The following is a 23,516-nucleotide window of genomic DNA, read 5'->3' as shown; positions in this document are numbered from 1 at the left end:
CTTATCATATAAGGCCACCAAACCAAACCCAACTGAATTAAACTATTGGAAGAGGAGAAAACATGGGTCCTAATTCAAATTAACATTCATAATTCACCATCATTGATGGGAAGACCTTAATTAATCCCCTTAATTATGCCACGAAGAAGCATAAACAGAGTCTAAGAATAACATCTGCTCTATCTATGAGAGTTTGTGGAGACAGATCCACCACCCACCATCCAGCTGGTTCTCCAAAGGCAATTCTAACGCTACCTGCGGGTCTTGAACAATTTTAATTAGCCCCCAAAAAATAGCATGGAAAATACCCCCAATAGGCCCTAAATATACCCTTACAAATGGGCATATTTGTCAATAAACACTGACCACTGAAATTAGGTATTGTTTTCAGGACTCAAACCCGATTGCAATAGACGGTGACCCAGAGCCTATGGAATTATAAACTCATTAAGTGTTGCAGTTGGAAATACCTCTTTATTCTGTTAGAATAAATGATTAATAAACACTGACTTGGCTGGCTACGCCGCTTTTTTGGTCCATTATTTTCAAGGAAAGTGAAAATAAAATAATTGAGATCTGGAATTGTCATTTGCCGCTTTCTATTTGGAGTTAATGAAAATGAAATAACAAATTGGATATTGGTTAATTGTGATATCACAAGCTAAACAAACACCATGCTCAAAGCAACACAAGCATCAAACACAGGAGGAGGAGGAGGAGGAGGAAGATGAAGGAAATAAAATCAATGAATTATTTACTCATAATAATGATAATAATCGAAATCCACAAATACAAAACCCATAGTAATAAACCAAGTGCATTATATATGTAGTCTATGCACCACAAAAACCCATACGACGCTGAAAATCCTATAGATCCATAATCACCCGCTACTAAAATGACAAACGCTACTAATAAAAAACCAAATCAGAAACCCAACCGCTCTCTACACATCCCCAACCATAGTTGCAGTAGTAAGCGAAGACTCAAACCCTGAGCGCAGATCCGAAGACGAGAGCGGCGAAGGCGGCGGCGAAAGCAGAGATGAACGACGGGGAGATGGAGGCGGATGCGGAGGTTGGGCTCGGAGCTGGAGATTCGGCGGCCTGAGCGGCCCCGATGACAGAAAGGACGGTGACGAAAACCGCCATGAGAGCCACGAGTGAAGTCGCCTTTGAGACTGCCATTGTTGATTGGTGTGAGAGTTTCTTGTGCTTCGGAATCTAGGGTTTTGTGAATACGCAGAGAGACTGAGGCACAAATATCAGAGGTGGAATGAAGTTGGCTTGAGGAACGTATTTATAGCGGAGATTTTGGGCTGGGGTCGGGCAGCCTGGGCAGCTGCCCGGTTCTACAGGCTGGCTACTTCTGATTGGTTCAGCGCGACAGCTCACACCGCTGGTCGGGGTAAATTTTTCTTTGTGGGCCCCAGTAAAAACCAGCGTCTACGCGGAGTCGTTTCAGACACGATTTTACCTTCCTCTGAAACGACGCCGTGTGTTCACATTCCTTAACGAAAGGGGTTTTCGCTTCGCAGCCGAGTCGACTCAGTGGAGAATATATTCGCGATAATGTTTTAGCTTGCGACGCGCGGATCAGATTCTGTCCGTACGGTGTCATTTTAGTCACATCACACGATGAACGGTCCAGATGAACCCGTGGGAATGGAAGAGGTTATAACGGCTTCGCGGTAAAAAAAATTGGTTTTTAATTTATTTTTAAACTTAAAAAATGGCCCACAATGCGCAATCAGGGAGATTACAACGCAGAAAACACAGCGAGAATGCGTCACTTTCTGGTGAGCGACACGATGGCCAACGGGCGATCGACACGTGGGGATTTCGAAAAAGACAGGTTGTTCAATTGCGAGGAAAAAGATACGACAGGTGTAGGGTGGGATTTGGTTCTGTTGCTTGTAATATTTTTATTTCGCGGGATTTCCAGAACATTCGCTTGGCATTTTGCGTTTTGGAGTTGAGGGGCGCACATGCGTGCGGGTGAAGTTACCGTAATGCCCTTAAGAATGATTGGGTTGCGTGTCAATTTTATATTCACGTTCATTATGAGGAGATATGTGAGTATCTGCTTAAGAAAACTAAACGAATGTGGCGCTGAATGGGTTTGAAGTCCACTAATGTGTTCCAGGGCTTTTCAACATTTTGTTCCACATTCCATGCCGTGCCCACTGGCTAATGGGTTTGATGTGGGCCCAACATATTCTTTTCTCGTCAAATCCAAATAAAGAGGCCGAGTGTCACGGGAGCTCCTATAATCCGGGTCGGTTTATGTCGTCGAATGTTCAATTCAGCTGTCTAATAATAATACTTTTATAGTGTTGTTAAACGAACTCTCAAATTAACTGAGTACATCTTACTATTAAACTTGAATTACTAATTTACTCTAGTATAAAATGACCAAAAATGATATATTGAATTGTGAAACAAATGTAATGTTAATAAATATACCCTACTCTAAACAAATAAATAAAAATTACACCTTACTCACCATATTCAACCAAATTGAACTTTCTTTTTCTTTTTCTTTCCCTTTTTGGGGTTTGTTTGTTAACCTCAATAATAATAATAAAAATTAATAATTAGGGAGGGACCAACCATAAAGCCCAGCAGGAATAACAAATGTGTCCAGAGATGGGTAAGTTAAGAATTAATCTTGGCCACCTTATGCTTGTTCTCAACTTTAAATATGGAGCCTGAATTGATCTGACACCAAACAAGTAATATGATTAAAAATAATAATGTAAAGGTGGAGCCAATATATCAATAGATAACATTTCATTGAGGGTACTAAATAAACATCGGGCAGGCAAGCCCTGCGATCAAGCATATCACTCAGTTTGGCTTCATCATCTGTTATCCCCGATTCTTCAATAGCCTTCAGAACAAGTTTTTTCAGTTTCCTCATCTTCAGGACTCCGTCGTTTTGCACCAATGCATACAAAAAGCAGATTTGAGTATATATATATATATATACACACACAAACAAAGCTGTTTTAAGTTTTTATAATGATGTATTAGTGTGTATCAAGGGTGTTTTTCGTAGTTAAATAGGGTGTACTTAGTTAATTTTACATTTTGATCTAAATATTAGAGTGTATTTAGATCATAGTGTATACTTAGTTAATTTTAGAGTTCATTTAGCAATACTTTGATCGGACAACTATTAAAGACTCCCTTCCCTATAGCCTCACACAAGTAGTACGCAGCATAAATGGGCATGTAAACCATAGAGGACCAAGCTATAGAACCGTTGACGCACGTAAGTTCCACAATACTGTTAATATACGTGCGGGCGACTACGAGTAACTGTTAACCTAGAGTCAGAGAAATGATATTCAAATATAAAAGATTTTATTCTAGTGTCGATTTCTGAATACAAAAATGTGAATTTGATGCGGTGCTAAATAAGGTGTGCTACTTCTCTGTACATCTGATACTGTTGTGGACAGGGGGGGTTTGGCCAAAGAGCTATCAAGTGAACCTCAACTAATAATAATATTACATCTGAGGTTGAATTCTATGATGACAAATAATACACACCACAAACAGGGAATTTTGCATGCTCTTCGGCTCGAGAAGTTTGATTTGACTGAGGGTTTATGTGTTAGAAGCCCAAAAACTTTGGTGCTAAATGCAGAAGAGGTTCCATAGCACTTGGAGCAAATTTTCTTCCAAAAAGAAAGCAGATTGAAGAGTTCCGGTCGTTGTAAGTGCAGCGATGACCCTCGAGCATTCTCTTGAAGAATTCCTCACTGATATCAGCTCTTCCAAAGGTAGCTGGGTGAGGTCCACCCCTTGACCAATCCACCCAAGTGATGCTTCTGTTTGCTAAGGAATTCCCTGCTTGAATGGTTAGCATGGTGGGGAAATAGTGCTCATCAACGTAACATGCAGGTCTACAGAACTTTTCAAATTTTGGGTAAAACGTTGTATCTTCAACAATGCTGATGGCAAGCTTCCGGTTAACTTCAAACCATTGGGAGCCCTTGCGCCACTGGGTTATATTCACTTCAGGTGCCATGTTATTATTATAGCGTCCTCTCCCGAATGGCCCAGGGTCGTCAAATGCACCGATGAAGCTGTACTTGGATTTCATTAAGTAGTGGTAAATGACACTGAAGTTATAGAGCGGAATGCAAGATTCGGAAACAAGAATGAACCATTCATTGGATATGTCAAGCAATGCATTAGCAAGGAGCCTTCTCTCAGCATCACACATACTCATTCTTCCCCACTCAGAAACCTGCACAGCAGAAAACCAAAACTCTTAGCAGATATGAAAGAGATATTGCATAATATCTATCCAGATCTGAACAGCAAAAATTTCTACAGCAGCAACCAAGATGACCTCAAAGAAATTAGACAAAACAAGTTATCCTCAAGCTGCAAAGCAACAACAATATAATTTTCCCTGGATACTCTCTGTATTTGAAGCTACTAACTGCGGATCATGAGTTTCTCTTTTGTTCAAAACACCCAGGTTAAAAAGTAAAATAAGCAGAGATTTTATGGAATATGTTCATGAATCTGAAATAAATACTTGGTATGTTTCTATACAAGCTTGAACTCTATCACAAAGCATCATTCACATAAATAATTAATTTCTTCCTCAAACCTGAAGGCAGATATCATGACAGTATGGAAATGTCATGATTGTGGCACGAGAACAAGTCAGGAATCAAGAACATAGATTTATAAAAAATTAAAAAAAACATCAGGACTATGTGAAGAGGTCCAGAGTGCCACCCAAGTAGTCAATGCCTTTACATCAGCTGTTCATCATGTATGAATGCATTTATGCATCTGCTTTTTTCATGTTTACAAACACGGGTGTTGTAATAGTCTCAAGATCCAAAAGTTAGCAGCAGATGGAGCGGACCTAGTGGAGTTTCACATGCAGGATTGTCAAATTCATGGAATAAAGAGTCAAATCCATTCACTTAGTTGAGTTTGCACTTGACACAAGAGTCCATGGAACAAATAGGGCGTCCTGCCCTCCCCAAGAGATGGTCTATATATCCTACATCACTGTAATTCTCAATACATGAACATGATAAAACTGAACTGTTATCTTCTACCAACACACAGAAAGGTAGTTTTAACCTTTTCTTTGATGATAAATTACCAACTCTTGGAAAGATGAATTTCGGATTTCATCATGTCTTAAGCTTCACATACATAACCTAACATTTTTAAATGCAAGAGACCAGGGTGTGTGCTCACCACAGAGCAAATATAGAAAATCAAGATGTGCAGAAAGTAAAAACCAGATAAACCAGTGATAGAGAAATAGATATCTAAGAATTTACCACAAAATAAAAAAATAAAAAATAATTTTGTACTTGCTGAAGGATGCTTAGTAGAACATGCAATCTCACAAAAGGATAGAATATGGACCTGGCTAGGAATGTGTCTCCCATAAAAAACGGACGAAGTGTGAAAATGAGGTTGAAATGACGGCAGTGAATGAACGTAGATCGAATAACGCCCTTCATGTCCCTTCAGAAACCTCTCCCAAAGGGGTGCCAGCGGCAACGGCCCTCTGGTCAAGAACATAAACGCAATCTTTGGAACTCTCTCGAAAGGATACTTCTTTATTCTAGGCATAAGAGAAGCCCTCCACAATAATTCCTTATCAGTCATAGTGTGTTGAAGATTTGATGGCGGCTTAATCCACCGGTCCAAACCACTCGGTTCCTCATAGCATGGCTGGAAAGAGGATGTGACCGTCGTCATCACCCCATTAATTCCAAAATGACGAATCGTCAATATGCTAATGACTGAGAAAGTAATACAGAAAAGCAGAAACAGCATAAATAACTGAAGTAGCCTTATCGGCAATGCCTTGGTTTGGTTTGTCCTGCTAGTAACTCCGGGGTCCTTGCCTTCCTCTAATGGCACAACCCTTGATTGCATGGTTTGCATATTGATTAAAACACTGCACCAAAATCAATTTCTAGCTCTTCTGATTACTACAGAGTACCTCCAAGTCTCAAAATTTTGGACACCTATTGACTTCTCTCAAACAAGAAAACCCAGAGTCCAAAATTGCATCTTGCATCACAAACGGTGAAGTGAACACGAATTTAATCACATTGGAATCTGAATCACTCAGTTTTCTTCAAAACTGCAACCCCACCAAATAAAAACACACTGCACAGATCTGAAACTAATACTACAGTACTGAACACATACTGCGTAAAAAATCTTAACTTTAGCACCTGGGTTCTTAATAAACTGAGCTTATATCAAGGATCTAAGCTAAGATCATACAAATATGGATCGAACTTCTCTTTCACCAGAGAAAAAAGTATGACATACCATGTGACTTTTGAGGTTGAAAGCTAAATTGATGAAGACAAATGAAGGATTTAGATCCTTGTATTTGACTGCTTGAATTGCGCCCAAGAATACGGGAAGTGGTCAATTGGATGAAGAACAAGAGAACAGAAGAAGGAGGTCACGCAGAGGAGACTTTGGCGGCAGAAACAAAAAGGTGCCGTGACCAATACTAATGAGAGTTTGAAAAACTTGGGGAGAAGTCTTGACCAACTGAGTGTGCGCGTTGTGTGTGAGATGAGAGAATTTTGAGGAAGACGACTCGACTCTGTGATGATCTGTAGAATCTCAAGTTTTAACAATGTCTCTCACACGGTGCGGTGCGAGTGCGGAGGGAGAGGGGATCGAGCTTGTCGGCTAAATTGGGAGTGTGATATATAAGCACCCATCCAGTTTCATAGATTGGTGGAAAAACGAACTTGCCTCATCTGTTGCGTGTGTGTATTTTTGGGTAAATTCATTAGTAACTAAAATGATAAAAATGGTGTCATAAAAAAGAAAAAATGAAAAAGAAGAAGATAAAAATGGACCTTCGGATGCTATTAATATGTTTTTTTTTCTTTTTCTTTTTTAGTAGAAGCGATAGTCTTTAAACTAATGGGAGTGAGATTTCTCACACACATCTATGATCTTGTGAGAATTCAAACTTAAGACTTCTATTCTGCAAATTAAAGTTCTTTTCCACGCACTAAACCCCCGTTGGCAATACACTTTGGTTTTAAGATGGGCAGATAACACTAGAAGCTTTATTTTTTATTATTAATTGCAAACACCCTATTGGAACACGTTTCACCCTATTGGAGCATAATTAGCATCAAAGCAAGAAAATCAACTCTTTTTCACCCTCGTAGCCACATAAAAGAACAGATAAAAGGATAGAGTACAGAAGCCTAAGTATAGATGTAAATGTAATTATTGGTTAGAGATTGGGTTTAGTTTAAACAAGTTAATGAGGCTTTGATTGGTTGATGAAGCTTAAAGTCTTATGGTGGTGGAGAACCCGACCAATTGTATTAAACAACGTAATAAACACGAGTGGCGTAGTTGGGCAGACCGCAAGTCTTGGCCTCTAGTTAGGTGGGATTTCAGTTCTTTCACCAAACCAAACAAGCCATGAGGAAAGCTAAAGAAAGTCTAAAGGTAGGAGCCATATGTAGGATCAAATCTGCCTAGTAACCAGTTGTATATCCCCTTCTGCCTACAACACTTCACATTACGTAATCGGTCGTATATCTCTATGCTATCTGTTTACAACAATCGTCATGTTACGTAACGAGTGTTGTAGACACGGGAATACAAAATCGGAGATAGCTAAGATTCTCTCCATATGTAGAGTCTACACCCAACTACAACCGCATCTAAGATTCCCCCAGCAATAAGGACACAGGGACAGCTGAGGATCCAAAATGGTTCATATACATGGGGTTCCCGATCTCGATCTACACTTCGCTAAAAATAAAATTGATTGGTCGGTAGAATCAACCGCACTAAAAAAAAAACAAGCAGTTTTAACTCGAGAGAGGAGTAGAATCAACCACACTAAAAAAAACAAGCAGTTTTAACTCCAGAGAGGAGTAGAATCATAAAGCCTTCGCTGCTGTGAATGGCGATCCTGCAAAACAATTCATGATGTAACCACGATTTGCAAAGAAAACCATCCATGCATTCATTTTGAACGTGTGATAACACGTCGTGTTGACAATGAGATCCTTGAAAACTGAACAATGCCACAACATTAGCTCTGTAGTTTGCCAGTATATCTACTATCTATGAAAACGCCAAAGTTGAAGACTAATACTAAGATACTACAGAGCGTTTTCTGCTCACAGTCACAGCACATGAAACAGCCAAGATGTAGATGTTTCTATCTTATTCACAAAGGAACAGTTAGCTTCACATGCCAAATTCTATATACCATGGCATATTTCTTGTAGCATATTCCACTCTACTTCACCACAAAACTGGCACGGAGGTTGGAAACCATAACTGGGCACTCTCCCTTCTCATCATATTCAACAAAGTCCCCTCCCGACAAGTCAACATGGTCAAATTTTGTCCCTTCCACCTACAAGAATGAACACTAGTTTAAGTTGAAATAAAGATGCATCCAGCAGAGTCGATTGAAGTACATAAATAAGTAGAACTTCCGAAAATGAAAACTAGAACTTCAAAAATCGAAACTATTCTCCTATTTTAAAAAATTCAACAATTCAAATGCAAAAATTCATTTGACTGGGGCCTCTAGGAATTCGTTTTTCACTCCTTGTTGCTTTTTCTAAATTTCGTTCTCAATCTAATTTGCACTTTTATTCTCCTTGGCGTAGGGAATGGCGATAGGCGGGCATGACACTCCTCCTGGCCAAGCAGAGCAGTAAAAATGAGTTGACATTTTGTGACACCATCTCTGGTCCAATCCACATGGTAGGCTTCCATAGTAAATCTAGTGTACAAGACAATTATACTGTTTGTGGGATGCCCTTACGTCAGAAAAATAAAATATCACTATTTTCTGCAGTTCCCACCTCTTGAATATGATATGCTCATGAGATGTACTAACCTTAAGATCTTTATGCTAAAGGACAGAGACCTGAGCTTTCTCACCCCAAAAAGAAAGGATCAGAACTCAAAAGGACAAAAATACCAAAATAAGCTTTGAAAGGCGCTACCACATTATGGAATAGGATATGCAATCCTTAATGCTTAATGTACTATAAGTACAAACAAGGAGAGTTAAGAAGAGAAGAATAAAAGAATTTATACATATGCGCTGAAGTTCACAGGAGTTACTGAGATTTAGTGCTTAGGAATGTTCACACAATTACTATTTATAAGACCATTCAGCTCAAAGGTCCCAGCAAAGTCATTTTCCATCCATAAGTACAATAAGAAAGTTTTATACAATATGCTACATAATTGGAAGTTGATGTGTGAAGAAGAGAAACTTACAGATTCAACATTCCACCCACCAGCAAATACATAGTCCACAGGCTCATAACCCCTGCACTCAAACATCATCAAGGGGGAAAACTTCCTTTCTTCACACATTTGCTGGGTCAGTGGTTTACCATGACCTGGCATCATTGTCAGAGTTCCATCCCTTCCACAAAACTTGCACTACAAGGGGAGATGCAAATCACCACACATATACAGCAAACTTAACCAGAAAATATTCGTTCAAAGATAAAACATAAAGGGAACAACCCCCATAGCCATGAATTGAAGATATGCAAAAGTAATAACTTATGTCACCGTAGTTGACTCATATGTCATCAAATAGAAACTGCACAGAGAAATGTGTTGGAACCCACATATGTAAACTTTAACCAAGAGAAGAGAAATGAAATCCCGATAAAATCTCAAAGTTGTCGCTACAATTAGGCACCCAAACAAACAAAGCATTTGCTCAACCAAACAAGCATACTACAGAAAACACAAACTACCATAACTCTTCTGTTCCTTTCCTTCTATTTCCTCAGAAACTACATATACTTCAATAAGCTCTTAAATTCCAAAGCCCATTGAGCAATTAGTAGAGAGAGAGAGAGAGAGAGAGAGAGAGAGAGAGAGAGAAATGGTTACCTTCTGAACGAGATTAACGGTTGCCTTGCCCGATGGAAGAGGAACAGTCTCGTTCAAGCTCACACAAGTTTCCCTCTGGCTCAGCTCTCCACACCTCTCACATTTCAACTGCAAGATTACAAAAAGAATAGAATCATGTTAATAATGACTATATCAAGCTCGGGAGACTAAGCGACGAACATCGACATCAATTTAAGCTACAACCCCTAGAAATCTGAACACGAACACAAACTATAATGACAAAATCGACAGCATTTTTGGAGTAAAAAACTTGACGAAAGGAAATGAAGGTGACCTTGAAAAGATAGGAAAAGTTGGGGTCATTGCAGCCTTCCTGGGGCTGAAGGTTCGTCAGGTTCTCGAGGTCCGCAGCGATCTGAAGTAAAAATTTCACCATTTTCGATTTGGCGTCAATCTCGAGCTACTCACCGCGTCTTTGTCTCACTGTGTGTAGGGAGTGGCAGGATGAGTAATAAATAAGGGGGGCTTGGGCGATGAATCGACGCTATCAGTTACACGGCGTCGTTGTGCGGAATTTCACACTTTTCTCCTGACACGGGGATTTTTAGCTCAAGTTAACGACAATTTACCCTAAAATCGATGGCCTATGTACGAATCATCTTTTTTAATATCGCTTGTATTAAAAAAATATTAGATTATATGAATCATATGCATGATACCTGTTACTTATGATACCTGTTACAAAGAGAAGTTTGATATAAGGAAAGTTTTTTAAGTAGCAAATGTGAATTAGGTCAATTAGTCAAATTAGTGTATCCGTCTTTTTTCACATTAGTTTTTAGATTTATGATAATAGTACTTCATTTGAAATTTTGAAGGCCATTGAAGTGAAGGAACCGAAGCAATATTGTAGGAATTTAACAATCATTTTGCCATTCTAATTTGCGAGGACATGTCATAATGTTAGTCCTCATACCATTTTCCATTTTACACGCCGCAGTTCAAATATTGGACCGAAAAACAAAACGAAATTGGCATGATTGGAAGGTGAACCATGCAAAGTCTGCACATATGTAATCAGAATCATGTGCTACATATTACGGAGGCATTGTCCTTGAAGAGATTCAACTAGTGTTGGGATCTTAGCCCATCTCATATACTGAAAGAAAGAAAATTTCCATTTCATGATTTTGGGTCTTTGTGATTAGCTAACAACAAATGGGGGGAAGGGGGTTGTTTTGTGGTGAAGGGATTGGAATAAGGGGCATAATGGTAATTATGTTGGGAGTAACTGTGACTCTTATTAGATGTGGGGTGCTTGTGGAGGGTAAGTTGTTCTCTAAACAGAAGATTTTGGAAGCCGAAAGACAATTAAACCAACTTAGAAGGCCTGCAGTTAAAACCATTCAGGTAAGAATTGTCCAGAACTTGAGCCCTTCACATAAGTTTTCTTCATTGTATTCATTTACTCAGTTCATATTAATCTCTATGATTGCTTGTAGAGTGAAGATGGTGATATCATTGATTGCATTGACATTTACAAGCAGCCAGCTTTTGATCATCCTGCTCTCAGAAACCACACCATCCAGGTCTGCCTTCTGTTGTGCAAGTTGAAAGTGGACAAAGATTTACTCTGCAACCTCAATCTTTTTACTACCATATAACAACTGCTTTGAGTATTTTTTCAGATGGCACCAACATATGACACAACCAAGGAGACAAAGACAATGGAAAAAATGGACAGATGGAAGAAGAGGAATGAAGAACAATCTCCCATTACAGTGAAGCAAACATGGCACAAAAGTGGAAGCTGTCCTCAGGGGACAATCCCGGTCCGAAGAATCCAGAAAAAGGAGCTTCTGAGAGCCAGCTCGGTTAAGGACTACGGTAGAAAGAAGCACAGTTCTACCTTGTCTCGTCACGTTCCACAGTTAAGTGACAACAAAACTGTGTACCTTCAACGAGCAAACCACTCGGTACATCAATTCCCCACACACACATTTTCAATTAATTGGAAAATTAACTACAACTATACACCTAATGAAGAGGTTTTTTTTTTCTCTGTGTGTAATTTTTGATGACATCAGAAGGCAATATTGTTTACAGAAGGGTACAGATATAATGGAGCCAAAGGAGACATCAAAGTTTATAACCCATCTGTCGAGCTTGATGATGAATATAGTACTTCTCAAGTTTCCCTCATTAATGGTGCTTATTATGACTTTGAGAGTGTTGAATCTGGATGGGCGGTATATATATATCAACATAATAAACCCTTTCACTTTCATCTTGAAGCTACTTACTTCTTCTGTCATATTTTATGTTCATGGCATAACTTTTTAGTCTGAAAAATTACTCTAATCCCTCTTCAGGTAAATCCCAGTGTATACGGGGACAGACAGACTCGATTTTTCGTGTATTGGACTGTAAGCAGACATGAATAAGGACTTAACATTCATGTGAGTAATTCCACTAGATTTGATGTGATTTCTGATGTTTCTGCAGGTTGATGGCTCACAGAAAACTGGTTGCTTTGATCTCACTTGTCCTGGATTTGTTCAGACTAGCCATGAAATTGCTCTTGGTGCAGCAATCCATCCAATCTCTCTTCCTCATGGGCTTCCATATCAAATAATTGTCTACATCTACAAGGTCAGGTCAACAGTTTAACAACATAACGCACTGATGAACAGTTTAGCAACATAACATGTCTAATATTATTCGTAATACTAAATAAGTTTTCCGATCATATCTTCAATTGAATTTCTTTTTTGTTTTGCGTCCAAATTTAGGATCCAGTAACAAGCAACTGGTGGGTGCAATATGGGGAGAAAATTAACATCGGTTACTGGCCGCCGGAGCTGTTTGTTTTATTAAGCTACCATGCAACAAGTGTTGAATGGGGAGGTGAAGTTTATAGCTCAAGAGTGGGAACTACGCCTCACACAAGAACAGATATGGGCAGTGGACACTTTGCTGAGTCAGCAGTTTGGGGGACTTCAGGCGTCATAAAAAGAATTCGAGTACATGAGAATTCACCTGGGCTGAAATTCCCTGATATAGTTAATACTTTGATGGATGAGTTCAACTGTTATGATGTCAAGTACCTTTCGGATTATGTTGAAGATCCTGAGTTCTATTATGGAGGGCCTGGTAGAAATTATATGTGCCCTTAAGCTTATGTTAGCTTTGCTAGGACTTGCTTAAGACCCCATTAGAATGGGTAATTATGTTGTTTTAAACTTTCATTAGTTATTTTTTCAATATCAAACTCTGTAAACCCCAAAGGTCTTATTCTCAAAATGACGTAGTTTTAGACATAAACACAATACAAGTACTAAAAACACAAGTGGATAATTCTATTTCGTCCCCAAAAGGAAAAGCCTTGGGAGCATTTCCAGCAAGGGGACCAAGGGGAATGCTGTTTCCAGCAACAAAAAGTGGCCCGGGCAAGGAGTGGGACCCAACGAACTGGGCTGGCCGAGGGGAAGGCTGACGTCACGTTGACTTCAGCCCTGTGTCCAAATTTTTTAATCGTCCACGTGGCGCGCGTTGAGCTCTCCAATAAGATTTTTTCCAGCAATCTAACGGTAGCCAATTTTTGTACAACAAAAAAATGGAAATTTTTTTTTAAAATACCAAAAAAATTATTGATTTTTTTTTTCTCTATACCTTATTTCCATTTTCAACATTTACCATTTACTTAAGTTTACAATGTAAATAAGAAAGTACCCCCCATTTGGATTCAAATAAAAATACTAGAAAATCAAATTCCCACCATATCAAAATATGAAAAATCGGTTTTAGTGCAAAATACGATTTAGGCTAAAAATGATGGCTCATTAAGTCAATATATACTTCATATTAAAATCCCATAAAATCAAGTTTTCTTATTTGATGTGTAAGGAATAAAAGCCCCCAAAAATTATCTTGAGAAAATGATTATTCCGAAAAATCATTTTTCATACTTAGTCAATATTGCACATCCGCTAAAAAAATTCTGGGTCCGCCAGTGTCTATAAATACCAACCAATACTCTTCACTTTTAACACTAAATCCTCATACCTTTTTTAAAAAAAAATAAATAAATACCAACCAATACAACTAATAAAATCTTATCCGATATGAATAGTATTGACACGTAGGAACCTAAAAATCTTATTCGAAAATATTATCCAAATGAATTGTTTAAGTAAAAAAAGTTGTGAAAAAAACAAAAAAATGAATAGTATTTGCCATGGCAAAGGGCAACTGAAACACACTTTCTTTGGGAGGTTAGGCAGCCACTATTCATGTGAATAGTAGCTGCCTAGGCTCCCTTGCCATGACAAGGGGCAAACTGCTGGAAATGCTCTTAGAGAGTGGAAATCTCCTAATAAATTGGTAAAATTAGGCATATTAATTGTCATTTCAATCTAGAGATTGCGCAATATTTGAATTCAGATTTAGAGGGAAGTGACGTATTTGGTGTATAGGCATCGATTATGTGTTACACTAACATAACATGTTAAACTTTGCACAAACGACTTGGAATTTCATTTTTTTTATATATAATAATCGAGAAAAATATTTGTCTCATTTCTTAAAATGAGTCATTCCTCCTTACATGCAAATTACAATTTGACATGATCTACACGTGTTAGGTCCGTTTAATTCTATGATTGACACGTAGCATTATCACCTAATAACATAGATAGATTAAGTTATATAGTAGAGATATGATGAAATCAGTACATTTGAAATTTTGAAGTAAGGCCATTGGAGGGAAGGAAACAAAGCCCCACTGTAGAAATTTAACAATCAGTTCTTCATTGGCTAAAGATTTATGTAGCTGGGTTTAACCAAGGTTAAGGACACACTTGTCCAAAAATTCAACAGCTACCATCTTGAATTTAACACTTGGCAATTCAAATATAGAATAAAAATGTGAAATTTGCATGATTTGGAAGGTGAATCATGCAAATTTTGCAGATATATGTAGTTTGCAGAAGATATATATGCTGCACATTGTGGGTGACATTGTCCTTAAATAACCTAAGCCCATCTTAGATTCTGAAAGCAATATAATCAGTTTCCATTTTATGATTTTGGGTATTTAAATTACCTGAGATTTAATATATAATCAAACAAATGGGGAAAGGGTTGTGTTGTGGTGAAGTGATTAGATTAAGGGGGATGAAGATGATGGTAATTATGTTGGGAGTGACAGTGACTCTAATTAGATGTGGGGTGCTTGTGGAGGGTGATTTGTTATCTAAACAGAAGATTTTGGAAGTTGAAAGAAAATTAACCCAACTTAGAAGACCTGCAGTTAAAACCATTCAGGTTTGAATTGTCCAGAATGAGCTCTCCACACATAAGTTTTTGTCTTATTATACTTCATATATTGTATTAATTCTCAGCTCAAATGATTGTTTGTAGAGTGAGGATGGTGATATCATTGATTGCATTGACATTTACAAGCAGCCAGCCTTTGGTCATCCTGCTCTCAGAAACCACACCATCCAGGTCTGCCTTTCTGTTGTTCTAGTTGAAACTGAAAAAAAGAAAAGATTTACTCTGCAACTTCAATATCTTTTTACTACCATATAACAAGTGGTTTGAGTCTTTTTTCAGATGGCACCTACATATGATGCAACAAAGGAGACAAAGACAATGGGAAAAATGGACAGATGGAAGAAGAGGAATGAAGAACAATCTCCCACTACAGTGAAGCAGACATGGCACAAAAGTGGAAACTGTCCTCAGGGAACAATCCCGGTCCGAAGAATCCGGAAAAAGGAGCTTCTGAGAGCCAGCTCGGTTAAGGACCATGGAAGAAAGAAGCACAGTTCTACCCTGTCTCGTCATGTTTCAGAGTTTAGTGACAACAAAACTGTGAACCTTCAACGAGCAAACCACTCGGTAAATCAAACACACACATTTTTTAATTAATTGGTAAATTAACTACAACATATATCTAATGGAGAGGGGTTTTTTTGTTTTTTTGGCTTTTGTGTTGGTGTAATTTGTGATGGCCTCAGAAGGCAATATTGTTTACAGATGGGTATAGATATAATGGAGCCAAAGGAGACATCAAAGTTTATAACCCTGCTGTTGAGCTTGATGATGAATATAGTACTTCTCAAGTTTGTCTCATAAATGGTGCTTATTATGACTTTGAGAGTGTTGAATCTGGATGGGCGGTATATATATGAAAATTAATAAACCCTTTCACTTTGATCTTGAAGCTACTTACTTCTGTTACATTTTATGTTCATGGCATTACTTTTTAGTCTGAAAAAATGCTCTGAATCCCTTCAGGTAAATCCCAGCGTATATGGGGACAGACAGACTCGATTTTTCGTATACTGGACTGTAAGCTGACATGAATCATAAATTAGTTTTCATATGAGTAATTCCACTAGATTTGATATGATTTCTGATGTTCCTGCAGGTTGATGGTTCAAAGAAAACTGGTTGCTTTGATCTCACTTGTCCTGGATTTGTTCAGACTAGCCATGAAATTGCTCTTGGTGCAGCAATCTATCCCATCTCTGTTCCTAATGGGCTTCCATATCAAATAATCGTCTATATCTACAAGGTCAGGTCAATAATTTGACAACATAACGTACCTAACGGATAGTTTTGCAACATAACATGTCAACATTACTACTTGGAACACGATAATAGGTTTTCTTCCCTTATCTTCGATTGAATTTCTTTCTGTTTTTGTCTCCAAATATAGGATCCGGTAACAAGCAATTGGTGGGTGCAATATGGGGAGAGAATTAACGTCGGTTATTGGCCGCCGGAGCTCTTTGTTGCACTGAGCTACCATGCAACAAGTGCTGAATGGGGAGGTGAAGTTTATAGCTCAAGAGTGGGAACAACTCCTCACACAAAAACAGATATGGGCAGTGGACACTTTGCTGATTCTGTTTGGGGGACTTCAGGAGCCATAAGAAGAATCCGAATACATGAGAATTCACCTGGGCTGAAATTCCCTGATATAGTTACTACTTTGATGGATGAGTTCAACTGTTATAATGTAAGGTATCTTTCAGATTATGTTGAAGATCCTGAGTTCTATTATGGAGGGCCTGGTAGAAATTATATGTGCCCTTAAGCTTAGCTTAGCTCTGCTAGGACTTGTTTAAGACCCATTATAATGGGTAATTATGTCGTTTTAAACTTTCATTTATTTTTCCAATATAAACTATAAAAACCCAAAACTCTTATCCTCAAAATAACGTAGTTTTGGACATAAACACCAAAAACACGGATGATTCTATTTCGTCCCAAAAAAGAAAAGCCTTATGGAGTGGAAATCTCCTAATTAATTGGTAAAATTTTGCGTTAGTTACTTACCATCTTCAATTTGACCGAAGATCTATCCAAAGGTTGCACAATATTTGAATTTAGATTTAGAGAGAAGTGACGTTTTTGGAGTATTGGCGTCGATTATGTGTACATTAACAAGTTCAATTTTGCACAAAGGACTTGGAATTTCATTTTTTTTAAATAATAAATCAAGAAAAATATTTGGTTCCTTGCTGAAAATGAGTCGTTCATTTTTAGCATGCAAACTAATTTGACATGAGTGTAAATTTTTTAACATGCTTTTAATAAGTTATTTATGCATACGTGTTAAGTTGCGATTTGAAGGTAAGGAGAAATGACTCAGTTAGTTCTATAAATCAAACTATAAGAAACACACACATTTGTGTGTAATTTGCTAATTTGTAATACCGGTTACAAAGAGAAAGTAAATCTGGTGGAAGTCTGGTGGAAGTGTCAAAAGTCCGCGATATATTTGAACAAGGGTATAGCCGTTCGGCTCTACTTTTAAAATTTTCTATTCGATGTGAATGCAAATTCTTGTTCATATATATAGCCGCGCGGCTATACCGTTTTTATTATATAAAAATATCCGAATATCGCCGGGCGGCTATACCAAAAACGTCTAGCCGGTCGGCTATACTCAATTAATTATTTAAAAAAATCCGTATAGCCGCGTGGCTATACTATTTATAATAAAAAAGACCACCGCCCCCATTTTGTAGTATAGCCGTCCGGCTATACCATTTGTAATAATAAAAATCGTAGTCTATCCAAAGTATAGCCGATCGGCTGTAATACTCTATAAATATAAAAGGTCGGCTATACTCGCACTCGTTTGCCTCTATTTTTTAGAAAAATAGTATAGCCGGGCGGCGGTACCCGGTATTTTCTTAATTGTTTTTAGAAATAGTATAGCCGCTCGGCTGTACACGGTTTTTATAGTTTACTGCGGCTATACTCGTTTTCCCCTAATTTTTTTAAGAAATAGTAAAGCCGAGGGAAGGAACCAAGCCATATTGTAGAAATTTAACTTTCATTCTTCATTGGCTAAAGATTTGTGTGGCTAGGTTTAACCAATTCCAATTCTAAGGAATTGTTTAAATATTCAACAGGATACCCATCTTGAATTTAACATGTGACAATTCAAATATTGAATAAAAATGTGTAAGTTGCATGATTGGAAGGTGAATCATGCAAATTTTGCAGATATATATAGTTATCAGAAAATATATATGGGTTTAGGAAGATAACCCAAGCTCATCTTAGATTCTGAAAGGAAGATGATCAATCTCCATTTTATAATTTTGGGTATTTGAATTACCTGAGATTTAGTACATGTCAGACAGAGTTTAGTTAACGAAAAATGGGGAAAGGATTGTCTGGTGGTGAAGTGATTAGATTAAGGGGGATGATGGTAATTATGGTGGGAGTGACAGTGACTCTAATTAGATGTGGGGTGCTTGTGGAGGGCAATGTGTTCTCTAAACAGAAGATTCTGGAAGTTGAAAGAAAATTAACCCAACTTAGAAGGCCTGCAGTTAAAACCATTCAGGTTTGAATTGTCCAGAACTTGACATAAATTTTCTTCTCATTGTATTCATTTAATCAGCTCATATGATTGCTTGTAGAGTGAGGATGGTGATATCATTGATTGCATTGACATTTACAAGCAGCCAGCTTTTGACCATCCTGCTCTCAGAAACCACACCATCCAGGTCTGCCTTGTATAAGTTCTAGTTGAAAGTAAACACATTTCTCTTCTCTGTGACATTATATATTTACTGATAATCTAACAAATGCTTTGAGTCTTTTTTCAGATGGCACCAACATATGATCTGACGAAGGAGACAAAGACAATGACAAAAATGGATAGATTGAAGAAAAGGAGTGAACAATCTTCCGTGACAGTGAAGCAAACATGGAAGAAAAGTGGACGCTGTCCTCAAGGAACGATCCCAGTCCGAAGAATTCGAAAAAAGGACCTGCTTAGAGCTAGCTCAGTTAAGGACTATGGAAGAAAGAAGCACAGTACCCTGTCTCGTCATGTTGCAGAGTCTAGTGACAACAAATCTGTCTACCTTCTACGAGCAAACCACTCGGTACATTAACTCCCCATTTTCACATTTTTAATTGGTAAATTAATTACATCTCATGAAGAGGGGTTTTTTTGGTTGTTGGTAATTTGTGATGGCCTCAGAAGGCAATATTGCTTACAGAAGGGTACAGTTATACTGGAGCCAAAGGAGACATAAAAGTTTGTGCCCCTTCTGTTGAGCTTGATGATGAATATACTACTTCTCAAGTTTGTCTCATAAACGGTCCAAGTTTTGCCTTTGAGAGTGTTGAATCTGGATGGGCGGTATATTAACATAAACCCTTTCACTTTCATCTTGATGCTACTTACTTCTGTTACATTCTATGTTCATGGCATAACTTTTAGTCCGAAAAATAACTCGGAATCCCTCTTTAGGTAAATCCAAGCGTCTACGGGGACAGAAATACTCGATTTTTCATATACTGGACTGTAAGTTGACGTGTTTCATGACTTAGTTTTCATGTGAGTAATTCCACTGGACTTGATGTGATTTCTGATGTTCCTGCAGGCTGATGGTTCAAAGAAAACTGGTTGCTTTGATCTTACTTGTCCTGGATTTGTTCAGACTAGCCATGAAATTGCTCTTGGTGCAGCAATTTATCCAATCTCCGTTCCTGATGGGCTTCCATATGAGATAATTGTCTACATCTTCAAGGTCAGCTCAACAGTTTAATAACATAACATGTACAGTTTAGCAACATATATATAACATATCTGATATCTAAAAAAGACAATGTAATATATTAAGTGTTCTTCTCATATCTTCGATTGAGTTTCTTTTTCATTTGCTTCCAAATTTAGGATCCAGTAACAAGCAATTGGTGGGTGCAATACGGGGAGAGAATTAACATCGGTTATTGGCCGCCGGAGCTGTTTTTATCATTGAGCTATCATGCAACAGGTGTTGAATGGGGAGGTGAAGTCTATAGCTCAAGAGTAGGAACTACTCCCCACACAAAAACAGATATGGGGAATGGACGCTTTGCTAGTACTGCGGGATTTTCAGGTGTCATAACAAGAATGAGAATACATGACAATTCACCTGCACTGAAAATCCCTGAATGGGCTGAGACTTACATGGACGAGTTCAACTGCTATGATGCTATCTATGTTGAAGACTATGTTGAAGATCCTGAGTTCTATTATGGAGGGCCTGGTAGAAATTATAAGTGCCCTTAAACTTAGCTTAGCTAGGAATTGTTTAAGACAAGCACCAAAACCACAAGTCGATAATACTATTTCATCCCGAAAATGAGAACATTTCCAATTTTCAATGTTTACCAAAATGGCATATCAGCTTAATTTGCCGGTTTCCAAATGAGGTTTTTTTCTTGGTAGGTAACATGGAATCTGTGTTTGTATGTAATTGGTATAGCATTAGCATATCTTAGAAGAAAGTGAGACAGAAAGGCGAAAGATATCTTAAGCAAATGCCACCATTCACAAAATGTGACTCTCTAAATTAAATAAAAGGACAAAATGCTGCTAATGGGAACATCTTAATTCACTGGATAAAGATAAAACCCGTTTTCTATACATGCAATTATGTCCAAATATTGCACCAAGACAAGAGTACTTATTATGTTTCTATATTTAAGAGAGGCGTGCATGAACTGCACATTTGACATGTGGATGAAGCCGCGAGGACTTGCATCATATATACAATAACACATTACCTTCTTTCTTTTCAACCAGACACGCCTTAATTTGGTTTCTCAAAGGTTAATTTTACTACCTAATTATCCTGTTAATTTTATCTATAGCTTGATTGTATCTCTGTGCGTGTGCAAGAGTGTAAGTGAGACACAAAAAGAGATTGAAGATGGGGAAGAAGAGGGCTTTAATCCTCTCGTTAGCATTGGGATTGTTTGTTTTTTGTGTTAGTGCAGCAGAACATCACCATGTGAATGCTAGAACTAAACGAATTTCTTTGGAAGTTCATAAGAAGTTGAAGCTTTTGAATAAGCGTGGCGTGAAGACTATCAAGGTCTGATTTTCTGCCATTTTTATTAGCTTTCTGACTAAACACACTTTCACAGAATTTTATCTATATCAGATCTGTTATATAATTTTCTTTCATCATTCTTCTCTATTTCAAAATTTAGCTCAACCCTTTGTGCTATTGCCTCTGCTGTCTTAAATTTCACAATTTCTTCTTTGTTCTGCTACTGCTATGACTTGGTAGGCTCAGAGGACTGACTGCATGTTTTACCACTTGATTATTTGATTTCTTGCAGAGTGAGGATGGAGATATCATTGACTGTGTTGACATCTACAAACAGCCTGCTTTTGATCATCCGGCATTGCGCAACCACAAAATTCAGGTCGACTTTTAAACCTTTGTACAGTTGGAGAATGTATGAAGCAAAAAATAAAACATTCTCCAAGTTTTAAAAACAATCATGTATTCTTCCAAATGTTGATATAGTTGGTGTATAATATTGCAGATGAGACCCAGTAGTCATGTACAAAATGATCATAATTCTTCTCAGCTGGTATCTCAAATTTGGCAAAGGAGTGGAAGCTGTCCAGACGGAACCATTCCCATTCGGAGAATTCGAAAGCAAGATTTATTGAGAGCTACTTCACTTGAAAACTTTGGGAAGAAAATGCCAGTGCATTCTTCCTACTCCCCCACAGATGACAAAGGCACTGTGTACATCAACAGCACCCGAGTCGAACTCGGGCCTCAAGTCAATCGTTCAGTAAGCAAACACCGTGAAGATTTGATTAACAAAGTTTACTTTGATCCTTGTCTAACTTGTGCAAAACTGTGTTTGCTAGGCTGCTATCCTGTTAACTACTGGATACAATTATATTGGTGCTCAAGGAGATATAAATATTTGGACTCCAAGAGTTGAATCACCAGATGAGTTCACTACTGCTCAAATCTGGCTTAAGAATGGACCTGGAGAGGCTTTTGAAAGTGTAGAATCAGGCTGGGTGGTAAGTAGTATATTATGGTAACTTCATTTGAAAAATATTACTTTTCAACTATCAGTTCCTCAAAATCACTCCACATATGTGTATATAACTGCTACTCTTTTTTGCTCCTCTTCGTTTGGCTTTGGACAGGTAAACCCAAAGGTATACGGTAATGGAGCAACTCGACTTTTTGTATATTGGACTGTAAGTACTTCATTACAAAATGATCAAAAGAACAGGAAAATGCAGCATATATTATGGTTGCTCCATCTGAAATGTGCCTGCACTTAATTCTTCTTCTTTTTTTGGGGGGTGTTTTTTCAGAAGGACTCGTACAAATCATCAGGTTGCTTTGATCTCACCTGCCCAGGATTTGTGCAAACCAATAAAGACATAGCCCTCGGTATGGTCCTTGGACCTGTATCATCTAAAATGGGACCTCAATATCAAACCACTTTCAGCATCACCAACGTTTGAAAATCTTAATCACTTTTCGTCCATTCAAATCATTTCCATTGTTAGTCAACGGGATTTAGCCAAGTGAAAAGGGCTTTGACTTGCAAACCAGTGGTCTCAAGTTCGAATCCCCATAGCACATTGACAGTTGCGTGTGTGAGAAAACCTCATCTCCTTCCTAAATTTGGCGCACAAAAAATACATTTCCATTGTTGAACATAAATGTGACGGTTTAAAACATATGTTGTAGGAACCAAGCACGGGAAATTGGTGGGTGCGTATTGGCCAAAACGTTCCTGTGGGATATTTTCCTGGAGAGCTCTTCTATTATTTGACACGCGGTGCTGCAACATTAGTTGAATGGGGAGGAGAAGTGTTTAGCTCCAAGGTGAAGCAAAATCATCCACACACTGGAACGGGGATGGGAAGTGGAGATTTTGCATCGGGCAAATTGGGCAATGCATGCTATGTGAAGCAAGTTAGGATTATAGATTATTCAAAGCAATTGAAGTACCCAGAATGGGTAGGCACTTATTCAGATGAAGATTATTGCTACTCTGCATTGAACTATGCTCTGTCTCTTGCTCAAGAACCTGTGTTTTACTTTGGCGGACCGGGTCGAAATCCTCCTTATTGTCCCTAAGTTGTTCATAATCTCAAATGAGGACGCTTAATTTCCTTAGTTTTTTTCTTGAAATAATGTCCAAATATATGATGGCTTGAGCCAATGTAGCAAGACTATTTTATATTTGAAGCCTATTGTTATTGATTTATAAGCGATCAGAAATGGACTTATAATTTTGGTCCCATTGTGTCTGCGA

At 38.1% G+C, this 23,516-nt stretch overlaps 6 protein-coding genes across 11 annotated transcripts; 4 read left to right on the top strand and 2 right to left on the bottom strand.

Moving 5' to 3' along the window:
• Positions 1–3,346: 3,346 nt before the first annotated feature.
• Positions 3,347–6,726, bottom strand: LOC103320525 (glycosyltransferase BC10-like). The gene is made up of 2 exons (XM_008222215.3): positions 5,415–6,726; positions 3,347–4,260 (listed from the first exon to the last, which is right to left on the bottom strand). The coding sequence occupies exons 1-2, from the start codon at positions 5,940–5,942 to the stop codon at positions 3,622–3,624; spliced, it is 1,167 nt and encodes a 388-aa protein (XP_008220437.2). The 5' UTR covers positions 5,943–6,726; the 3' UTR covers positions 3,347–3,621.
• A 1,271-nt stretch (positions 6,727–7,997) lies between these two features.
• On the bottom strand, positions 7,998–10,402 carry LOC103320524 (uncharacterized). Its single transcript, XM_008222214.3, has 4 exons — positions 10,231–10,402; positions 9,936–10,043; positions 9,303–9,470; positions 7,998–8,421 (listed from the first exon to the last, which is right to left on the bottom strand). The coding sequence occupies exons 1-4, from the start codon at positions 10,330–10,332 to the stop codon at positions 8,302–8,304; spliced, it is 498 nt and encodes a 165-aa protein (XP_008220436.1). The 5' UTR covers positions 10,333–10,402; the 3' UTR covers positions 7,998–8,301.
• Positions 10,403–11,036: 634 nt separating this feature from the next.
• Positions 11,037–13,268, top strand: LOC148919637 (protein neprosin-like). 3 transcript variants are annotated; one of them, XM_089047356.1, is made up of 7 exons: positions 11,037–11,306; positions 11,399–11,485; positions 11,585–11,826; positions 11,984–12,104; positions 12,269–12,322; positions 12,402–12,548; positions 12,689–13,268. In XM_089047356.1, the coding sequence occupies exons 1-7, from the start codon at positions 11,115–11,117 to the stop codon at positions 13,070–13,072; spliced, it is 1,227 nt and encodes a 408-aa protein (XP_088903482.1). In that variant the 5' UTR covers positions 11,037–11,114; the 3' UTR covers positions 13,073–13,268. The 3 variants fall into 3 exon arrangements, with proteins under 3 accessions (XP_088903482.1, XP_088903483.1, XP_088903481.1); XM_089047357.1 differs by having other exon boundaries at positions 11,984–12,077; positions 12,689–13,266; XM_089047355.1 differs by having other exon boundaries at positions 11,585–11,872; positions 11,984–12,145; positions 12,689–13,253.
• A 1,673-nt stretch (positions 13,269–14,941) lies between these two features.
• LOC103320607 (protein neprosin) lies at positions 14,942–17,078 on the top strand. 3 transcript variants are annotated; one of them, XM_089047359.1, is made up of 7 exons: positions 14,942–15,221; positions 15,318–15,404; positions 15,513–15,800; positions 15,923–16,081; positions 16,200–16,253; positions 16,333–16,479; positions 16,624–17,078. In XM_089047359.1, exons 1-7 carry the CDS (start codon positions 15,027–15,029, stop codon positions 17,002–17,004), a joined length of 1,311 nt encoding a protein of 436 aa, XP_088903485.1. In that variant the 5' UTR covers positions 14,942–15,026; the 3' UTR covers positions 17,005–17,078. The 3 variants fall into 3 exon arrangements, with proteins under 3 accessions (XP_088903485.1, XP_088903484.1, XP_088903486.1); XM_089047358.1 differs by having other exon boundaries at positions 15,920–16,081; XM_089047360.1 differs by lacking the exon at positions 15,923–16,081.
• A 1,389-nt stretch (positions 17,079–18,467) lies between these two features.
• On the top strand, positions 18,468–20,731 carry LOC148919636 (protein neprosin-like). 2 transcript variants are annotated; one of them, XM_089047362.1, is made up of 7 exons: positions 18,468–18,771; positions 18,848–18,934; positions 19,037–19,318; positions 19,420–19,578; positions 19,690–19,743; positions 19,823–19,969; positions 20,116–20,731. In XM_089047362.1, exons 1-7 carry the CDS (start codon positions 18,583–18,585, stop codon positions 20,491–20,493), a joined length of 1,296 nt encoding a protein of 431 aa, XP_088903488.1. In that variant the 5' UTR covers positions 18,468–18,582; the 3' UTR covers positions 20,494–20,731. The 2 variants fall into 2 exon arrangements, with proteins under 2 accessions (XP_088903488.1, XP_088903487.1); XM_089047361.1 differs by having other exon boundaries at positions 19,417–19,578.
• A 174-nt stretch (positions 20,732–20,905) lies between these two features.
• Positions 20,906–23,501, top strand: LOC148919635 (protein neprosin-like). Its single transcript, XM_089047363.1, has 7 exons — positions 20,906–21,301; positions 21,552–21,638; positions 21,762–22,019; positions 22,099–22,260; positions 22,390–22,443; positions 22,564–22,710; positions 22,946–23,501. Exons 1-7 carry the CDS (start codon positions 21,137–21,139, stop codon positions 23,336–23,338), a joined length of 1,266 nt encoding a protein of 421 aa, XP_088903489.1. The 5' UTR covers positions 20,906–21,136; the 3' UTR covers positions 23,339–23,501.
• The last annotated feature ends 15 nt before the right edge of the window (positions 23,502–23,516 follow it).

The sequence above is a fragment of the Prunus mume genome, linkage group LG2 (genome assembly GCF_029339155.1).
Source record: "Prunus mume cultivar Tortuosa linkage group LG2, ASM2933915v1, whole genome shotgun sequence".
Lineage (NCBI taxonomy): Eukaryota > Viridiplantae > Streptophyta > Magnoliopsida > Rosales > Rosaceae > Prunus > Prunus mume.
Note: the sequence above shows the minus strand (reverse complement) of the source record. Positions and strands in the feature narration are given on the sequence as shown.

What these genes read in the sequence shown, in the direction of transcription:
- LOC103320525 (XM_008222215.3), bottom strand. Translation starts at nt 5,942, where the DNA reads ATGCAAACCATGCAATCAAGGGTTGTGCCATTAGAGGAAGGCAAGGAC. An exon ending in GGAGACACATTCCTAGCCAG is followed by an intron (nt 4,261 to 5,414) that starts GTCCATATTCTA and finishes TCTGCTGTGCAG; the next exon opens with GTTTCTGAGTGGGGAAGAAT.
- LOC103320524 (XM_008222214.3), bottom strand. Translation starts at nt 10,332, where the DNA reads ATGGTGAAATTTTTACTTCAGATCGCTGCGGACCTCGAGAACCTGACG. An exon ending in ACTTTTCCTATCTTTTCAAG is followed by an intron (nt 10,044 to 10,230) that starts GTCACCTTCATT and finishes GTAATCTTGCAG; the next exon opens with TTGAAATGTGAGAGGTGTGG. An exon ending in CCGTTAATCTCGTTCAGAAG is followed by an intron (nt 9,471 to 9,935) that starts GTAACCATTTCT and finishes CTCCCCTTGTAG; the next exon opens with TGCAAGTTTTGTGGAAGGGA.
- LOC148919637 (XM_089047355.1), top strand. Translation starts at nt 11,115, where the DNA reads ATGGGGGGAAGGGGGTTGTTTTGTGGTGAAGGGATTGGAATAAGGGGC. An exon ending in TCAGAAACCACACCATCCAG is followed by an intron (nt 11,486 to 11,584) that starts GTCTGCCTTCTG and finishes GTATTTTTTCAG; the next exon opens with ATGGCACCAACATATGACAC. An exon ending in GATTTTTCGTGTATTGGACT is followed by an intron (nt 12,323 to 12,401) that starts GTAAGCAGACAT and finishes ATGTTTCTGCAG; the next exon opens with GTTGATGGCTCACAGAAAAC.
- LOC103320607 (XM_089047358.1), top strand. Translation starts at nt 15,027, where the DNA reads ATGGGGAAAGGGTTGTGTTGTGGTGAAGTGATTAGATTAAGGGGGATG. An exon ending in CTGCAGTTAAAACCATTCAG is followed by an intron (nt 15,222 to 15,317) that starts GTTTGAATTGTC and finishes GATTGTTTGTAG; the next exon opens with AGTGAGGATGGTGATATCAT. An exon ending in GTGTTGAATCTGGATGGGCG is followed by an intron (nt 16,082 to 16,199) that starts GTATATATATGA and finishes GAATCCCTTCAG; the next exon opens with GTAAATCCCAGCGTATATGG.
- LOC148919636 (XM_089047361.1), top strand. Translation starts at nt 18,583, where the DNA reads ATGGGGAAAGGATTGTCTGGTGGTGAAGTGATTAGATTAAGGGGGATG. An exon ending in TCAGAAACCACACCATCCAG is followed by an intron (nt 18,935 to 19,036) that starts GTCTGCCTTGTA and finishes GTCTTTTTTCAG; the next exon opens with ATGGCACCAACATATGATCT. An exon ending in TAATTGTCTACATCTTCAAG is followed by an intron (nt 19,970 to 20,115) that starts GTCAGCTCAACA and finishes TTCCAAATTTAG; the next exon opens with GATCCAGTAACAAGCAATTG.
- LOC148919635 (XM_089047363.1), top strand. Translation starts at nt 21,137, where the DNA reads ATGGGGAAGAAGAGGGCTTTAATCCTCTCGTTAGCATTGGGATTGTTT. An exon ending in TGCGCAACCACAAAATTCAG is followed by an intron (nt 21,639 to 21,761) that starts GTCGACTTTTAA and finishes ATAATATTGCAG; the next exon opens with ATGAGACCCAGTAGTCATGT. An exon ending in CCACTTTCAGCATCACCAAC is followed by an intron (nt 22,711 to 22,945) that starts GTTTGAAAATCT and finishes CATATGTTGTAG; the next exon opens with GAACCAAGCACGGGAAATTG.